Source organism: Fistularia commersonii, chromosome 30 (assembly GCF_037954325.1).
Source record: "Fistularia commersonii isolate RoL2024-O1a breed Wild chromosome 30, RoL_Fcom_v1.0, whole genome shotgun sequence".
In the NCBI taxonomy this organism is placed as follows: domain Eukaryota; kingdom Metazoa; phylum Chordata; class Actinopteri; order Syngnathiformes; family Fistulariidae; genus Fistularia; species Fistularia commersonii.
The window spans coordinates 2,401,259-2,417,885 of record NC_141313.1 but is presented as its reverse complement, the minus strand read 5'-3'; the positions used below and the strand labels follow the sequence as shown (position 1 = coordinate 2,417,885).

The following is a 16,627-nucleotide window of genomic DNA, read 5'->3' as shown; positions in this document are numbered from 1 at the left end:
AGCAAACGCCACGCAGAGACTCGACAAGGGTGTTAACGGAGCGAGAAAAGGACCGCAAATAAACAGTTCCCTTCCCAGGATTTCTTTTTTTTCTTGCCTTTCTTAATACGTCGTTTAAAGTATTTAGTGGGATACGATTCATGATGTTTTATTCTCGAATGGAGTTTTAGATGTTTAGATGCATTCAGTGGCTGTGCTGCTTACGGTGCCAATCCAACACGCAACCTTTCACCCTCTCATTTGCACGCCTGGATGTTTTTGGACCGCGGAAGGAAACCGGAGAATAACGCGGAGACTCCACGCAGAAAGGTCGCCCTGTCAGAATCCTTTTTGCTGTCAGGCAACACTTAATAGTGTTTACTCCGAGAAGTCGGGTCAGATGACGGACTCAAAGTGGATGTGGGGCGGGATCTGGAACCGTTGCCGGTCTTCTCCAGGCCTGATCCATATAGACAGATGACCGGCGGCGAAAACTGGGACACCCGGACGGAATCTGGGTCGAGATCGAAGAAGTTAAATCCGGCGAAAAAACGAAATTCTATCCAGACGCGGAAATTCAAAGCGATGTTGCACACGTGCGGCTTTCTTTCCTTTAGTATGGTTGAAAAAAAAAACAAAAAACAGGAAAGTAAGCCATGATCTTTTCCGCTCTGGAAATAGTAATTTGGAGTGTTCTATGTTGTACAACAGCCTGCAAGGTCTCTTGAATCAGATGAATCAAACACAAATGGACAAACCCATTTTCTGAGCAGGTCGAATGCATCATCACAGAAGGTCATCATAGGCCAGCGCAACTGCGAGGGTTTCCTTTCTGCACAGTTCTTCACCACTAATCCATGTCCTGTTAACCCCTGCAGCTTTTCAAAAGCGTGCGTGTAGCCCATAAATGCACACAGTGTGTTTCCTTAAAAAAAAAAAAAGCCTCCCTTGTGAAGCAAAATAATGCCGTGATGTTGAGTGGCGAATTTATATTGAATACTAAAAATCCCACACTTTGACAAGATTTTTTTTTTGTGGCTGAAACCTCCGTAGCCTGATTATGGTGCTTTAAATCTGTCTGAAAATTACACACCGGGAATTATGTTTCCCCTGCCCCTACCGCTTTTATATTAATAACCATTTGAGAACCTTCTCCTTATCTGCAGGCTTAATATAGCTGACTCCGGATGACAAATGTCTCAGCTCAGTCCCAGGGCATAATTGTAAATCTATTTCTCTGAGGCTGTTTTTAATGATTAAATAAACCATTTTTATAGCCTCTTAAATTGAAACAATAAATCCAGCGGGCTGCTGGCAGGTGACTTTGGGTGTAATTCGCACGTTTGACCACTAGGTGGCAGTAGTGAGCCTCCTCCTCCGGGAGGCGTCTGCGAAATCACACGAAGAAGAAGAAGTAGCGCAGCCGCTAGCAGGACTGATAACCATCACTGGGAGTAAACAAGGAAGGTAAACCACTCCTGTATACATATATTTTATGATACACACCCTCACAGTACCCGGTATATCTGTTATCGACTTGTTTTGCTAATCTTTTAGTATTATTATTGTTGTTTTTTCCTGGAGTAAAGCATTAACCCGGTAGGAAGCCCGGAGAGGCTAACGTTAGCTTCGACGGCTAGGTCTTCCAAAGGAAACAGTCGAAAATAGACAACGTTGATTCCGATCTAACAGTTTCAGTGCCTCCGACTTTTGGAGTTAAATTTGCAAACAAGTAAACCGGGTCGCCCGCAATGTTACTTTTGTTCTTGTCAATTTTGACGCGCCCACACCGTTCGTTTTGGGTTTGCACTGAAATACTTTGCTCCTTTGAACTGAAGCAGTGCGGTCCCCTGCAATTGTTGTTATCATATTTATTCGTTTTCCTTTTTTTCTGCACCACTTTGTCACTTTTAAGTTCTTTTAAATTTGCATTTTGTATAAATATATATACGTGTGTATATGCATATATTTATTACATTACATTACATTGGGCAGACGCTTTTATCCAAAGCGACTTACATTAGAGGACATAGGGACTGCAAATACACTTGCAAATACACGATGCACAGGAAATATACAGAACAGACATATTTATATGTACACTGTACAGACATATTTATATGTCTGTACAGTGTACATATCCTCAAGTGTCGAATAAGGCGCCCTAAATAAACTGTATTATTATTATTCTTGTTATTGTCCCAAGGATGCTGATGACCTTTACATAACCCCGGAGTGTGAGCCTCCAACTCACCCGAGAACTGCAGCCAGAGACCCCCTACCGGGCCCGCCGCCCTCCAGAACGTCCATGGTTCCTGCTGGAGGCCAATGCTCCTGAGCCATGGACCAGGGTGCCGTGGACAGTCCCGTGACCCTCGTCATCAGGGCTCCCAACCAGAAGTACGACGATCAGACCGTCAACTGCCACCAGGACTGGACCGTGGAGAGACTCAAGGCCCACCTGTCCCACGTTTACCCCAGCAAGCCGGTGGGTGCTGCCGCTGACCTCCTGCCTGTTTGAAAGCAGACCCAAAAATCCTGTCTAAGGACACATTCTCCAGCAGAATATCAGTTATTGATCAATATACCTTGATCAGTTGTAACTCTTGAGATGTTTGTTCAACGTCAAGATGTTTGTTTTCACAGATAAATCAGTGGGATGTCCCTTCAAGCTAGTTTGTTTACGGTTTCCCCGTATTTAAAACCTATCTGGGTGGGAGGCGGTCAGCATTCCCACCTCGCAGCAAGGAGGTTTCCAGTCAGATCCCCGTGGAGTATCTGGGTTCTTGGCCTGGAGACTCTAAAATGTCTGTGGGTGTGTCTACAATGTCGATGTCAGATGGGATTTTCTGCTAAGTGCACAGCTGGGAACTGATTAGCTTCAATTAACATTCAAGTTAGTCGAATTTCCCGCTTTTTTTAAAAATGTGTTTACATAATTGTAATCAGAATTGCTTCATTTGCCAAGTCATTTTGTAACTACAAGGAATTTATTATTTCTATTATTATTTTATTCCTCTACTCTTACTATTTTTATTATTATTTGCTTTGGTTGACGGTGCTAAACAGACAAGAAATAACAGGCAATAAGTAAGTGAAAAATAAAAGTGAGATCAGGGCAATCGTGGTTGGTTGTGCAAAGCAGTGCAAGGTAGTGCGTCAGAGGGGTCGGCCCAGTGTCAGTGTTTATGAGGCAGGCTGTCAATGGGAAGAAACTGTTTTTATGGCAGGTAGTTTTGGTCCTGATGGACCGCAACCTCCTGTCAGAGGGGAGCGGTCGAAAAAGTCTATAGTTTGATCACCAAAAATAGATCTAGGTGGATCACATTTGCACATCTGGCTTTAGGTTACTGCTGTTTTTGGAGGATTCTGGCCTCTTTCCTCTGCTCATGACTGGGACAACCACGGCACACAAGGACAAAGTGCTCCCTGGCAAAGCGCTGGAACATTCTTCCTCACTGCTTTGGTCCGGGTAATTTAGTTGGCATTTAAAAGGTTGTATTTTACGACAAGGCTTCAACTCAGAATCAGGGGAGGGGTGGTGTCTGACTTTTGAATGAGCCAGAAATAGAAAATGGGCCTGATTATATTCCAATGTGGCCGTACATTGGGTGCGGGCACAGTGACCTTGTTGCGCTGTGAGTTTAATCCACAGTTAAGACCCACTTATCCAACTGAGGTTGCTATGATCTGCTCCTCTCTTGTCCTCCCACACTGAAACTTGGTCTCCTGATCCCGTGACCCCGTGGACAGCTTAATCTAGAATGACTGAATCTTCAGGGAGGCGGCAGAACGGAGGCTTATTAGTCTTCACTGTGGCCACACAGCACACTTGCGACCCTGTTTGCAGGGTGAATGTTTCAGATGATAAGCACAAGTGCAATATTAACCCTCGATGTTTTTGCTGATACGGCTTTCTCTTCTTTTATTGTGACATTTTGGTTGTCAGAGCTCCAAAGATCAGAGGCTGGTTTATTCTGGGAAGCTACTTTTGGACCACCTGACTTTAAAAGAAGTGCTCAGAAAGGTACGTCGTGTTTGACTGTCCAGAATGTATTGTAATGTGTGCAGATACACACAATGCTAAAATGCACAATGCTAAATGGTTTACTCCCTTTAATTTCAACGCTGCATCAAAATATGGAGTCATCCTGAATGTAATCAGGCGGCGACTCAGCAGACCCTTCAGATTTGCACAAAAGTTCCAAGTTTCTAGTGTCCACCACAGAGGCTCAGACCGCCAACATCCATGGTAGATCTTTCAGAGCTCAGAGAATGAGGTTTCATTTTCCGCTCCCGTAAATCTCCATGTAGAAGTCGCTCGTGGCGCGTTCATTCTGGCCTCCGGTCTTAGCAGATCAGGGATTAAGGCTCGTCTGTTTGTGAAATAATAGTTCTGAGGCGAGTCTTTGGAACATGACGCGCTCAGAATCTTGAACTTTTGTCCGCCTTGTCCTCCACAGCAGGATGAGTACCACATGCTCCACCTGGTCTGCCCCTCCCGGACCCCTCCCAGCTCCCCGAAGCCTCCCCGCAGCCACGGCGCCAAGTCACAGGAGACCACAGCCGCCCCCACGGTGAGTCTTTTCCCACCATCCCCTCTATGTGTCATCATCCCGCTCTCCTGGTGTCGTCAGCTCCTCCCTCCGAGGGTAAAAACGCGGCGTCACAGATCCGTGAAACGTATCTGACATTCACCGGCTCCTCCCAGCAGGCTCAGAGCTCCGCCGGCCCGTCTCCGCCCGCTCAAGACGGCCCGTCGTCCACGGACGCCGGCGCGGAGGAACTCCGGCGGCGAGCCGGAACCTTCCCCTACCATCACACGTATCCGCAGCTGATTCAGAGGTTGGTGCGGCGGAACATCGAGAACCACGGGCGTTTTTAAAACCCACCCCTGGCGTGTTGCTGTTCTCACAAATGTTTCCCTTCCAGCTGGACCCGTCCTGCAAACACGCCCTCCTACTACAGCCCCATGACCCTCATGTGGTGGCAGCAGCTGTACGTCCACCACTACTTCATGCATTAGTGAGTCCCATCCTTCATCCGCATGTCACACTCGCCGTCACCCGGACAACAGAAGAACCATCCTGGTCTTCTCTCTCCAGTCAGTTACTGGCCGAATCCTCCCGATACCTCAGAGCGGACCAGCTCCCGGCCCGGCCCGGCCAGCCCGACCCTCTCAACCCCCAGGCCCAGGCGGACCGCAACCCCGAGGTCCAGATGAACGCCCAGGGAGGAGAGATCCTCAACGAGGAGGAGCTGAACCGCGACTGGCTGGACTGGGTGTACACCTTTTCCCGCGCCGCCATCTTACTCAGCATCGTGTACTTCTACTCGTCCTTCAGCCGCTTCGTCATGGTGACGATGGCCATGCTGGTGCTCTACCTGTGAGTGCGGCACGCCGGCCGCCACGCTCTTTTCCCGAACCTTTTCCCGGCCACCGTGCGCGCGTGGAAGAAAAGCCAAAGCTCTGACAAAGTCCAGATTTCTCTTCCCTGCCAAGAGCGGAAAGGGTTTCCCGCTTCGAAATGAGGCCGAGAGGCACGTTGATGACACAAATCCTGGTTCTCGTGTATTAAAACATGACCTGCTCTTTAATTACATTGCACATAAATTACGGTTTTGTTTTTAAGGGCAGGAGACAGGCAGGTCTGCTCAACCCTGAGCTGTGACTGACAGGGTGGAGAGAAGGTCCTCTGTGTTCTGCTGTTTCATACATTTACTCTAAAATATGACTTGCGGTCAAATGTTATTTCATCAGAAAAATCAACATCCCGGCAGGTGTGAGGCAGGGATTCTCAGCCTGGGTTTTAAGATACAGATGGGTTCGGGGGGTGGGGAGATGATCCTCCGACAGATAGAAAAACACCTTTTTCAATCGGTCCGATTGATCGGTAAGAAATAACTCAAAATCTTATTACTAGTATGCCGTGTGTGTGTTTCGAGTATCACAATTGAGCGACAGCTGATTTACCTCCGCCTGCAGGCACCAGGCCGGCTGGTTTCCCTTTAACCTGGAAAACGACCTCCAGCTCCCCGGAGACCGAGCCAATCAGGACGAGGCCGAGGGCGAGCTGCGGAACCACGACGTCCAGGAGACGGTAGCCGACCTTCACCGACGGTCCGACGAAATGATCGATATCGAAAAAATAAATAAAAACGTCTTTCTCTCCCGCAGGAACGAGTGACGGACGACGGCTCGGACGACGACGGCGAAAGCGGCGAGGAAGCGGCGGAGGATCCGAACGCCGCCCCACACACAGGCTTCCTGTCCTCCACCTGCTCCTTCATCATCACCTTCTTCATGTCGCTCATCCCAGAGGGGCCGCCCAACGCCGCCAACTGAGCCGCCGCGGTGCACATCCCGCCATCGTGCTGGGAAAAAAAAAATACTCTAGAAAAAAAAACAAGTGTGATACGATAGAGGTGGGAATTAATAATCACGACGATGTTCCGTCACAAACCCGCATGTTCGCTTCCTCCCGGAGAACCTGCCGTCTCCACGGCACCCAGGTTTCTCTGTTCTCACAAACAAAATCGCAACACGGCGATACAAACGAGCCTGAACGTGAGGCCCGGTTGCCCGGGGCGACGCACCGAAAGGAAAGAACCTTTTTTTAAAACGAACAAAGTCTCTAAATGTTTGAACTGTCAAACGAGTCCGCGGCGAAAGGCCGCGTGTCGGGGATTCCGTTGCGTCAAGCTAGAAAATACTTACCGTAACGTGTAAAATAGCAACATTTATATAACGGAAGAGCGATCACGTTATTACCTGTTTGAAAAACAACTTTTATTTGTAAAGAGCTGCAAGCTACCGTATAGTTTTGTTTCAATTGTCCCGGTTTCTCTTTAGCGTTTTGGACGTATGGATTTCTCCGAGGCGACCCGGGGGTCGGCGTCGACTGGCAGCCAGCAGAGTTCGTGTCTGACAGATCGCTGGCTGCCGTTACATGTAAAATGTAATGTGCATTTATAATAATAGTGTATTAAAAATCAATCCTTATGGTAACAAATATGGCTCCTGATGAGTTCTATTTTCATTCATTCAGTCTGCTCTTCCTCATAGTGATGACGTCTCTTCTAATTAAAAAATAAGAATAACTTTATTTATCCCGAAGGAAATTGGTATGCCAGAGTTATAAGAAAAACATAATAATGGTAGAAAAATTGTATAAACAGAAAAAAAAAAAATTAGGGGAGAATAAGAAATATAAAACTATAAAGTGTCTTAAGTGCCAAGTGAAAGATAATACACAAGAGTATGAAAAAATATTGTACATTTAAGTGTTATGAAATATTGCACCGTTGCGAACATATAGATAAATTATTACAATTTATATTGTGGGTGAGTTTTTTAAATTTTCTTAAGGTTTAAGATTCCAAAACGGAAGCTTGAATTATAAATGTCCGTGACCTGCGAGCGCAATCCAGACGATCCCCTGATACAGCCGTTATATTTGTACTCACGGCGAGCGTCTTTTCAGACCGATAAAGAGGAACTTCCATGATGTGGGCTACCAGGAACCTCACGCAGCCTCATTAGAACCCTGCTGACGCACCTCTGAGGAAAGAACATTTGAGCCGAGTTACGCTGAAAGAGACGTAATAAAAGGAAGCCGTAACCAGAATGCTTCCTCCCGTCCGTCTCGGGCTTTTGTGAAACCAAGGACTCATTAAAGAAGGTGAATCAGAGCCATGAATAAAACGCGAGGACATTCTCGAACCGGCGGACAAAGCCTCGTTCTGAAGGCCCCGGAGCCGACGATGACTCAATGTTGACACTCGTCTTCTCCACCGCCGGCCGGTCGGGGCGTTCTTTAAAATTTTCCGTTCATTTTCTCCGGTTTACCTGATCGTCCGGGTCCCGGTCATCGGTGGCCCCGGGGCCGTAAATGGTCGCTCCGGCCCGGCAGGAAGCGTGACGTTGTCTAGCGCCCCACTCTGGCTGAAACGTGACACCAAACCAGAACAGCGATCTGGTTTGCTGAAAGATGGAAGTGATTTACATGTAAAAAAAAAATAAATGATAACTTCTATAACGGTGGAGAGGAAGGCAGAGACGAGTAGTAAAGAGATAGTTTTTTTTATTGCTTTGCGTCGTGGCATGACAGGAAAAAAAAGTCACCCTCAAGGATGTGTGTGTGTGTGTGTGTGTGTGTGTGTGCTTCGCCGATGCCATGACGGTACAAATCCATGTGTACTCCCATTATTATCATTTATTTTATTTCTTTACAGGCAAACACAGGATGCTGTCAAAGACTCGAGTGAAGACGCTCCAATAAAGAAACACGACTGTTTTTACTCCAAAGCTTCTGCTACTTGTTTCGTGGATGTTGACGTGAACTTTCCGCAGTAAAGTCATTATTTCCTTGGACTCAGTGAGACGGAAACTGAAACCGCGGCGCCACACGTTAAAACACTGGATTATCTCGTTTTTTTTTTTTTTACAAGGTAATGTGCCTTTTTGTTCCTTTGGATGTTGACAGGAGGGGAAACCGACGAGACGTCGAACCATCCGGAAGGGCAAGGTGCCTCAATATTCAGATACGATACTTGAAAACAAATAGTATTTTGGGGTTACATTTGGAAGGTGACTTGAGTAACATCGCTGGCTCAGGAAAACCACTTTCAACACGGACGACACAAGACTAGACGGAAGCGTCTGTGACCGAACGGCGCCGCTCCCAGGTCACGTGATCGCTAGCGGACAGCTCACGTAAGCTACTGGCCACAGAGTCGCACGGAGCGATGAAGCACAAATAATAATTATAATAAAAACAGTTTCACGATTCACTCTTTGCCTGAAACACCAGCCGGTGTGGCGGGTCCGTACAGAGCACTTATTGCTAAAAACACGACCGCACTTAGCAAAATAAGAACAGCTTTGTTGAATATATCTCTCTTTTTTTTTTTGTTTGTTTTTTTTTTCTTAAACGTTCACTGTAGAAATGTTTTGCATAAATCGATTCGCGACACGTAACATTATCTGTACACCACGAACGACGACCGACGACAGTACGGACCAGGTAGAAAAGGAGGTGCGACTCACTGTTTTCTTAAATCCCGCGCCTGAACGGGCTCGCGGTCGACGACGGCGGCGGCGGCGGTGACGGGAGGAAGGCAACAAACACGGAGCGCGGCGGCCAGACGTCCTCCCAGACTCCTGAGTCGACTGACTGGGCAGCTCCGATGCACGGCACGGGGAAGGGAAGGTTAAACGTTAAAATTAGATTTCGGGTAAGAAACGATCATGGGGGTTGGATGAGGGGGGGGGGGGGGACAAAGTGCTTCCAGTACAGCACAGCCTTTGCATGGCCTCTAAAACGTCACAGATAAAAAAAAAAAATAAAATAAAAAAAGAAAAGGAGATAGACATGCAGTAAATCACAGCGTATTACAAGTTAAGGTTACAGTGAGAACAATATTTTGAGCAGCAATATAAATACTGAGACGGTTCATCAGTAAACCCTACAATCACGTTTGCAGAACGAGTGTGTGTGTGTGTGTGTGTGTGTGTGTGTGTTAGCTGGAGGACTTCTGCTTATGTGTCTCTTGTTTTGGTTTTCAGTGGCGTTAAGAGTCAGGTTCGGTCCGAGAATGGCTTCGTTCGATGAGACCCGAGGCTGGTGTGCGTTACACGGTACCTGACGACCCGGGCAGACACCGTCCACGGTGGTGTGTGTGTGTGTGTGTGTGTGTGTGTGTGTGTGTGAGGGGGGGTCGGGTGTGCTCGGCCGGCGGGAACGGAAACCCGGTGGAGGAGGAAAGCTCGACGTTGGTCCCTGCCGGCGAGGCCCGCTCCTTTGGCGTCTGAGGTCAAACCAGGTGACGGCAGAAACATCGTGCACGTGTGTGTTAGTGTGTGTCGGAGGGGGCTTACAGGGGCTGCGGCGACAAGCGGGAGCCCGCGGAGGAGATACAACCACCGCCGCCCTCCCCCTCCGCCTGCCTGGCGGCGCCGGCTGAGGTCTCCGGGAGGAACCGGAGGCCCGTGAATCACAAGAAGGTCTCGGCGGTGGAACGTCCCTCCAGGGCATCCGGGCTCATGTTGACTCTAACGCAGGCCAACTTCTCCTGGCTGGGTCACAAGAGAGCGGGCAGACGGGAGCAGCATGAGTATGTGTGTGTGTGTGTGTGTGTGTGTGTGTGTTTGTCGAGACGCCGAAGGCGGAGGCAAACAGGCGAACGTGTGAATTTCTCAGGTGAGGTAGCAGCTGGCGCCAAGTTTCTAACGAACGCTCCGTGTTAAAATATGCAGGTGGTAATTAAGACAATTCCAAAATAAAATCTGTCGCTGTTGTTGACGGTTTTTGAATCTTTGTGATGAAGTCAAACTGGAGCGAGTAACTGCATGGGTTTAGAAAGACGTCCTTCTGGGCAATCGACACCTTGGAGAGCCGAGAAGAGGAGGAAACATCCAGCGGATTTGACTGTTTACGCTAAACAATCAGGTTTCCGGGCCAGACGGCAAATCAATATTTATCCAGTATCAGTCTGTGACGGACCATTTGTTTTGAGGTGCCCGACTTCCCGCGCTGCATTCACGGATCACCAAGCGGCTAAAAGTGGTTTGTTGGGGTTGAAAACAACATTCAACTCCAAAAGACATTCATTGCCTGTCAATTAGCAAATGTTAGCATCTTCCTGCTCAACGCCGAACATCTGGATTTAAAATCGCTTTCGGCGGATCGATATTAAGTTTTGTCGAGAGATATTTAGAGGCGAGGGGCTACGCGCCAAACATGCACACACAGAACACACACACACACGGATAAACAGATATGAAAATCAGCAAAAGTGCAGGGCGTTCGAACAGGCCAACGTGCATCCAAGTGACAAACACACAAGTCGGACTCTGTTAGCTGCACGTGGAAACAAACGCTCAGTTTGTTGGGATCACATTCTTCAACAAGGCAAAAGTAAAAAAAAAAAAAAATAATCGCAAATGAATGTACTCTCAGATTCGAAAAGAGTGCGAGTCAGACAGGTTAGAGTGCAGCCACGGCGGTCGCACACACACACACACACACACACACACACACACACACACACAAAGCCCTGCTACCTCTTCCTCCCTCGGGGGACTTTGGGTCACTAGTCCTATTCTGTACGATCTGTTCGAGATGGACATAACAACACACAGCTGACCACAGGTGTCTGCATCAACCGCCCCAACATGGCCGCCGTTCGCCCCAACACGGCCGCCGCAGCCCCTGAGTAGTGATGCTCGGCCCGCGCGGGTTAACCGGGTGTGTGACGGCAGCGCGTCCTCGCGTCCGGGTCCGACACTCACGCCGCTTCAGGCGGAGAAAGCGTGGAGGTTCAGACCGGGAGGGGGAGAAACAAAAACACCCGGCGGCGTGACGGAGGGAAGATCGTACGCAACGGCGGCCCGGGCCACGCATCACTACTCCGAACCGCTCCGTCCGGTTTCGTTTCAAATCGTGGCTGACCGACGGCTCATCCAAGACGCGGGGGTGAAGGGCCGCTTCTGAGGAGGCGTCACTCACCTGCCGGAAAGCGGCGCCGTCGCCGGGATGCTGAGCAGGTTTGAGTCTTCGTACGGCACCTGACCGCCCATCTCCTCTTCCTCTTCTAGCCGAGACTCCTCTTCCTGGAAGAGGAAGAGGAAAGTCGGCGTTTGATTTCGTCGCTCTCGGTTTCGGTCGTCCCGCGGAAAAAGATAAAGTACCAGCTTTTGTCGGGCTTTCTTCTTCTTGTCGTCCTCGTTCTTCTTCTTGCTCTCGGGCATCAGGTCGTCCAGCCAACTCAGGTCCTTCTTGGTGAAGAAGAAGTCCAGGAGCTTCCGAACGAAGACCAGCGCCAAGACCTGCCGACGGAGGGGATCGGTAGCGTTCATCGTGCGGTCGAGCAAAACAAAGATAACTTGAGGCGCGCGGCTCCTCACCATCACGGGGAACATCACGGCAGCGGCGTTATTTGACGAGGCCTTGATGAGCCAGAGCAGCACCAGGCAGCCCAGCTGCACCAGGGTGAAGATGTGGACCTTCCACAGAGGCACGTAGCGCAGGTAGATGAGGTCCGGCTGGTGTTTGGCCGGCATGCCGAAGAGCTTGATTCTGTCAAAGAACTGCCGGCGGAAACATGGGATCGGGGGGAAAAAACAAGGAAGCGCCGGAGGACAGACGGGGTCAAATTGAATCCGTATTTCAGGAAAGGAATCGCATTAAGTACCGAGCTACGATCGCAGGAAGCCTGCGTGGAACATCTCCGTGCACAATCTGATGTCAACTTATCTACAATCATGGGAGGAACTCACTTGAATGCCTTTGAGAGAGGAGACGCCCATGTACATGAAGACGCCGTACAGCACCGGCATGGGGATGAACTACAAACAAAAGAGGTCAGGAGTGTTAATCATCACCTGTCGTGCTAATGCTATACTCGCCCCAAATCGCGCGCACACACACACACACACACACACACACGGGGGACATAATGCAAGAGGTACCGTTGAGTCAAAATAGATGCAGGAATCCTGCCGTCTCACCTTCAGCACTGAAGTCATGAAAACCGAGCAGCCCATGAGAGCAAAGATCATGAACCCGGTGACCCGCTGCTCCCGGATGCCCAGGAACTTGGGCTGCTCTCCCGGCGCCGAGCAGCCGGACTCCACCTTCAGGCTGTTGACGTGCGTGATGGAGAGGACGGTCGCGGCCACAAACCACGGCAGGCCCATGATGGAGCACAGTCCCAGCATGATGGCCACCACCAGCAGGTCCAGGTGATAGCCGCAGCCTTTCTGCAGGATCGCACGGGGGGGGGGGGGGGGACGTTGTTTACCGAACGCCTCGAGAATCGGGTCGCACGCCTTCCCGTGGCTGAACTGGGTTTCGGTTTCAAGCCCGGCGAGGAAAACACTGACTCTTAGGTAAAGTCAGCGCTCCAGAAAACAAGATCTGGGTGAATATTGAGGGTGCCTGAATATATTTTTAGCGCCGCGGAAGAGAAACACTTCAGAACAAACGCGGCAGAAGACGAGTCGATGCGTGTCTGAGAGGAACAGAGCGGCGGGGAGAAGAGAAAATGGAAGCTTCAGCCAGAATTATCATAACAAGGTGGGTGGGAGATAAGCTCCGAGCCCCGGGTCGAACGGCAGAATATTAAAAGAGTCTCGGAGAGACGTTATCAAGGACGCGCTTTCAAAATAACAGCTTGGTATCAAATCCAAAAAGCGCGTCTGACCTTCAGCTTGTGCTCCTTGCGGTTGATGATGACGGCCGTGATCTGCTGGTCCATAAAAATGAGGATGGTGCAGAGCAGGGCGGGAAGCAGCGACACCAGCAGCGTCCACCAGGGGTTGCCTCCTAAAGGGTCCATCAGCCAGCCTCGGTTCTTCGACGTGGGCTGCGAGCGAAGGCCCGCGTGGAAAAAGTCAATTCAGAGCGAAGACGGGTTCGGGGGAGAACCCGCGTCGGTGCGCGAGACCGAGCTCCTACCTCGAAGCGATCGGGGACGTTCAGCTTGAGAGACGGGATCCCGATCAGGTAGTCGATCACCACCATGATGACGATGGTCAGGAACACGGCAAAGTCGCTGATGGTGGACCTCACCTTGGTCGGGAAGTATCTCTCCGTTTTGAACTGCTTGAGGAACGACGACAGGAAGAAGGTGGCGAAGAAAAGGATGACGGACCAGAAGAAGACGTCGGGGATGTACGGGCCGTGGCTGCCGCACGCCGTGCCCACGAACGTGCCGCTCAGCATCCGACACGTCTGGAGGAGGAGGCGGTGTAAGGTCAGAGGTCACCCTCGTGCGACGAGAGGCTCGCCGGCGGGTGCAATCCCAAAAGCGGACCACCAGAGGTCCTCGTCGGTCCGCCTTACCGACACGTTGAGGCTGCCCCACTCTATGGAGTCGGGGTCCAAGCCCGTCCGGTTCCACATCTGCAGCAGCTCGGCGGAGGCGTTGGCCGGTGCGGCGCACTTACACCTGGAGGCGGAAGAACAGACCCTGGATCAGCAACACACTCTTGGCTTCTCGGGGAGAAACCAGTTTCAAAGTGAATCTAAAACGTAAACGCCGGCCTGAGCCGTGACGGTTTTAGCAAAAGCGGTTTGCGTTTCATGGATTTTATTAATGTGTGTCATATATTCAACACGGGGCCCCGTTTTGCGTGATGACACACTTGAATAAAATACACTGCTCACAAAAATTAAAGGAGCACTTTAAAGAAACGCATTAGATACATCAGATCTCAATATGAAGTTGGATATCTATACAAATAATGACAGGGCAGTGTCTTAGGAACAAAAGGATGCCAAGTCTTTTCATGGAAATAAAAGTTTTCAGCCTACAGAGGGCTCAATTGTGTAGACACCATAAAATCAGAGTTAAATGAAGATGTGGCAGGCTGGTCCATTTTTTGCAAAACTTAATTTCTGCAACTCAAAATGCTTTTCAGTATCTTGTGTGGCCCCCGCAGCTTGTATGCATGCTTGACAACGTCGCGGCACGCTCTTAATGAGATGACGGATGGTGTCTTGTGGCATTTCCAAGGTACTTTGTACTTTCCAAGGTATTCATTATTGATTTGACTCTGAACCCGGTACATCTGGTCCAACTGGGAGTTTTTCATTTAAACCCAACGTACGAATAGAGCGTGAGGTTGTCCAAGCTGTTGTGGCTGTTGACCGGGTAGTCCTCCCTCAGGTGGAAAACCTTCTCCAGGGCCTCGTAGATGAAGATAATGCAGATGAGCGCGGCGAAGGCCTCCTCCGTGAAGCGGGTGATGTAGCAGACCAGGGCGCTGGCGTCCGTGGCCACCAGGATGATGCAGAGGATGGCCGTCCACAGGCCGATGCTGGTGCGCAGCGACAGGTAGGAAAGGCCGTACTCGCTGCGGAGAAAAGAGCGGAAAACGTCGGCGCCCACGGGGATAACAAAACCTAGCGATATCCTGGCTTGATAATCGAGGATAAACTTACTGGCAGAACTTAAAGAGGATCTTCTCGAACACTAAGACGGGCCCCGTGCTGCCGAGAATAGTGAGGGGTTGGCCTGCAAAGAGCGAGTACGCCACTCCGGTCATTGATGCCCCAAACAATGACTCGATGGCACTCTGTGGGGAGACAGACAGAGGAGGAGGGGGTCGGGGTGAGAAAGGGAGGACGGGGAGGTGAAACCGCAATGAGGGACGACGAGGGAAAAGCTCAGGAGGGGGGAAAAAAAAAGGAGGAGCGGGACGCCGAGTATTTCGATGACGCAGTCGGGAGGGGTTAGATAAGCGGGACACATTTTTCCATTCACCCCCCCCTTGAAACTTGTGGAAAGTCCTATCTTTGCTCTGACGCATCACACAGCCGACGCCTTTGTCAACAGTCCCCGAGTCCGGCCGGGGCCGCCGGGAGAAGACCGACCGAGCGTGTTTGCGGAGTGCGAATGAATTTTCCTGACGTAATAAGACCCACTTGTGTGAACATGAAGATAGGAAACAGGGAGAAGGTACAAAAACACATCAATATGGCTCAACCGGGTTCTAAAGTTAGTCCCGTGACCTGGTTTTATCCGCCGATATGCAGCGCAGCACCCGGCATGTCTGACTGGTCAAGCACTCGCTGGATTTTATTTCACCCGTGCAGAAAAAGAGACTCTTCTCGGTTCAGCTATTCGTTTCACAAACATTTGAACACGAGCGTCGGTTTCCAGACCCTTGAACATCAACTAATAAATCATCGACCATAGATTTATTAATTGTTTTTTTTTTTGTTTTTGTTTCCAGCTTGACATACAAGCTTTGACCCTTTCACTCATCCCACAAGTTTTTATTGTAGAATTTATTCGATATGTTGGTATTAGATTTCTGTGTGTTTTTACTCCTCGAGGTCCTCAGGTGTCACGATTCTAAAAGCCGCGATGGAGTTTTGGATGAAATGCACATAAAGTGTGTTACGGCCCCTGACAGCTCAAACAGTGTTACACAAATGCCGATTTCGCAGACTTACTATGTTGCCTTTGGTGGCTTCCCCCAGCATCCCCCCAAATGTGATGACCGGGGACATACAGGCGCAGTACAGGAAGAGGATGGAGGCCAAACACTGCAGGCTGAAGGAGTCTCTCAGGTCGCTCCAGTAAAACGGTGCCTTTCGCTTGATGTCCATAATCAGGCCTCCGAATATCCTGCAGAAAAAAAAAGGGGAGGATTTTTTTTTTTTTTTTTTTTTGGATTGGAGACGGAAAAGTGTGTTGAAAAGTCAAAGGAGGAAAGTCAAAATTAAACCGAGGGAGTGTTCTTGGTAAATCGGCTCGGTAGGATTATACCAGGGTGCGGCCTGCATCGCAATGATGCAGATTTCTTTCTCCACATCGGCGGCTGGAAGACTTTCCAAGCGCTTTGGTAGTTATCAGAAATATGAGATAATAGCGAGGAACGGATCCCGACGGGGGGGGGGAAACGGGTCCACGCTGACATCACGGCTCAGAGTCTATAAAATGTACCCAGGCAGCGCGGCGGGTTGTAAAAACCCGAGCTGGACTGGGCCGCGAGCCCGGGTCCCCGAGGACCCGCTGGCCCGAGGGGGGAAACCAGAGCCCATCCTACATTTCCAATATCCTAAGAGAGATGGCGGTCCTTCCTGAGAGCTGCCGTTCGTATAAATGTTCATTTGCCTACGCTTGTGCGGCGATT

General features: G+C 49.8%; 2 protein-coding genes across 8 annotated transcripts in view; one reads left to right on the top strand and one right to left on the bottom strand.

Moving 5' to 3' along the window:
* Positions 1 to 1,367: 1,367 nt before the first annotated feature.
* Positions 1,368 to 6,992, top strand: LOC147216065 (homocysteine-responsive endoplasmic reticulum-resident ubiquitin-like domain member 2 protein). Of its 2 annotated transcripts, none has more exons than XM_086178074.1 (9): positions 1,368 to 1,446; positions 2,186 to 2,467; positions 3,929 to 4,006; positions 4,443 to 4,556; positions 4,694 to 4,824; positions 4,912 to 5,004; positions 5,085 to 5,366; positions 5,966 to 6,080; positions 6,158 to 6,992. In XM_086178074.1, exons 2-9 carry the CDS (start codon positions 2,321 to 2,323, stop codon positions 6,323 to 6,325), a joined length of 1,128 nt encoding a protein of 375 aa, XP_086034200.1. In that variant the 5' UTR covers positions 1,368 to 1,446; positions 2,186 to 2,320; the 3' UTR covers positions 6,326 to 6,992. The 2 variants fall into 2 exon arrangements, with proteins under 2 accessions (XP_086034200.1, XP_086034199.1); XM_086178073.1 differs by having other exon boundaries at positions 4,691 to 4,824.
* A 1,057-nt stretch (positions 6,993 to 8,049) lies between these two features.
* The window catches only part of LOC147216064 (sodium bicarbonate cotransporter 3-like), a 30,555-nt gene continuing 21,977 nt past the window's right edge, over positions 8,050 to 16,627 (bottom strand). For 3 of the 6 annotated variants that reach the window (XM_086178065.1, XM_086178067.1, XM_086178069.1), the window contains 12 exons: positions 15,945 to 16,119; positions 14,928 to 15,061; positions 14,594 to 14,839; positions 13,827 to 13,932; positions 13,440 to 13,715; positions 13,186 to 13,347; positions 12,491 to 12,742; positions 12,260 to 12,328; positions 11,888 to 12,070; positions 11,672 to 11,809; positions 11,490 to 11,593; positions 9,249 to 10,057 (listed from right to left, as the gene is read on the bottom strand). In XM_086178065.1, the coding sequence (XP_086034191.1) occupies positions 9,976 to 10,057; positions 11,490 to 11,593; positions 11,672 to 11,809; positions 11,888 to 12,070; positions 12,260 to 12,328; positions 12,491 to 12,742; positions 13,186 to 13,347; positions 13,440 to 13,715; positions 13,827 to 13,932; positions 14,594 to 14,839; positions 14,928 to 15,061; positions 15,945 to 16,119 (1,927 nt within the window). In that variant the 3' untranslated portion in view covers positions 9,249 to 9,975. Of the gene's footprint in view, positions 10,058 to 11,044; positions 11,094 to 11,489; positions 11,594 to 11,671; positions 11,810 to 11,887; positions 12,071 to 12,259; positions 12,329 to 12,490; positions 12,743 to 13,185; positions 13,348 to 13,439; positions 13,716 to 13,826; positions 13,933 to 14,593; positions 14,840 to 14,927; positions 15,062 to 15,944; positions 16,120 to 16,627 lie in introns of all 6 variants that reach the window. The other 3 variants (XM_086178066.1, XM_086178070.1, XM_086178068.1) reach the window with 3 other exon arrangements.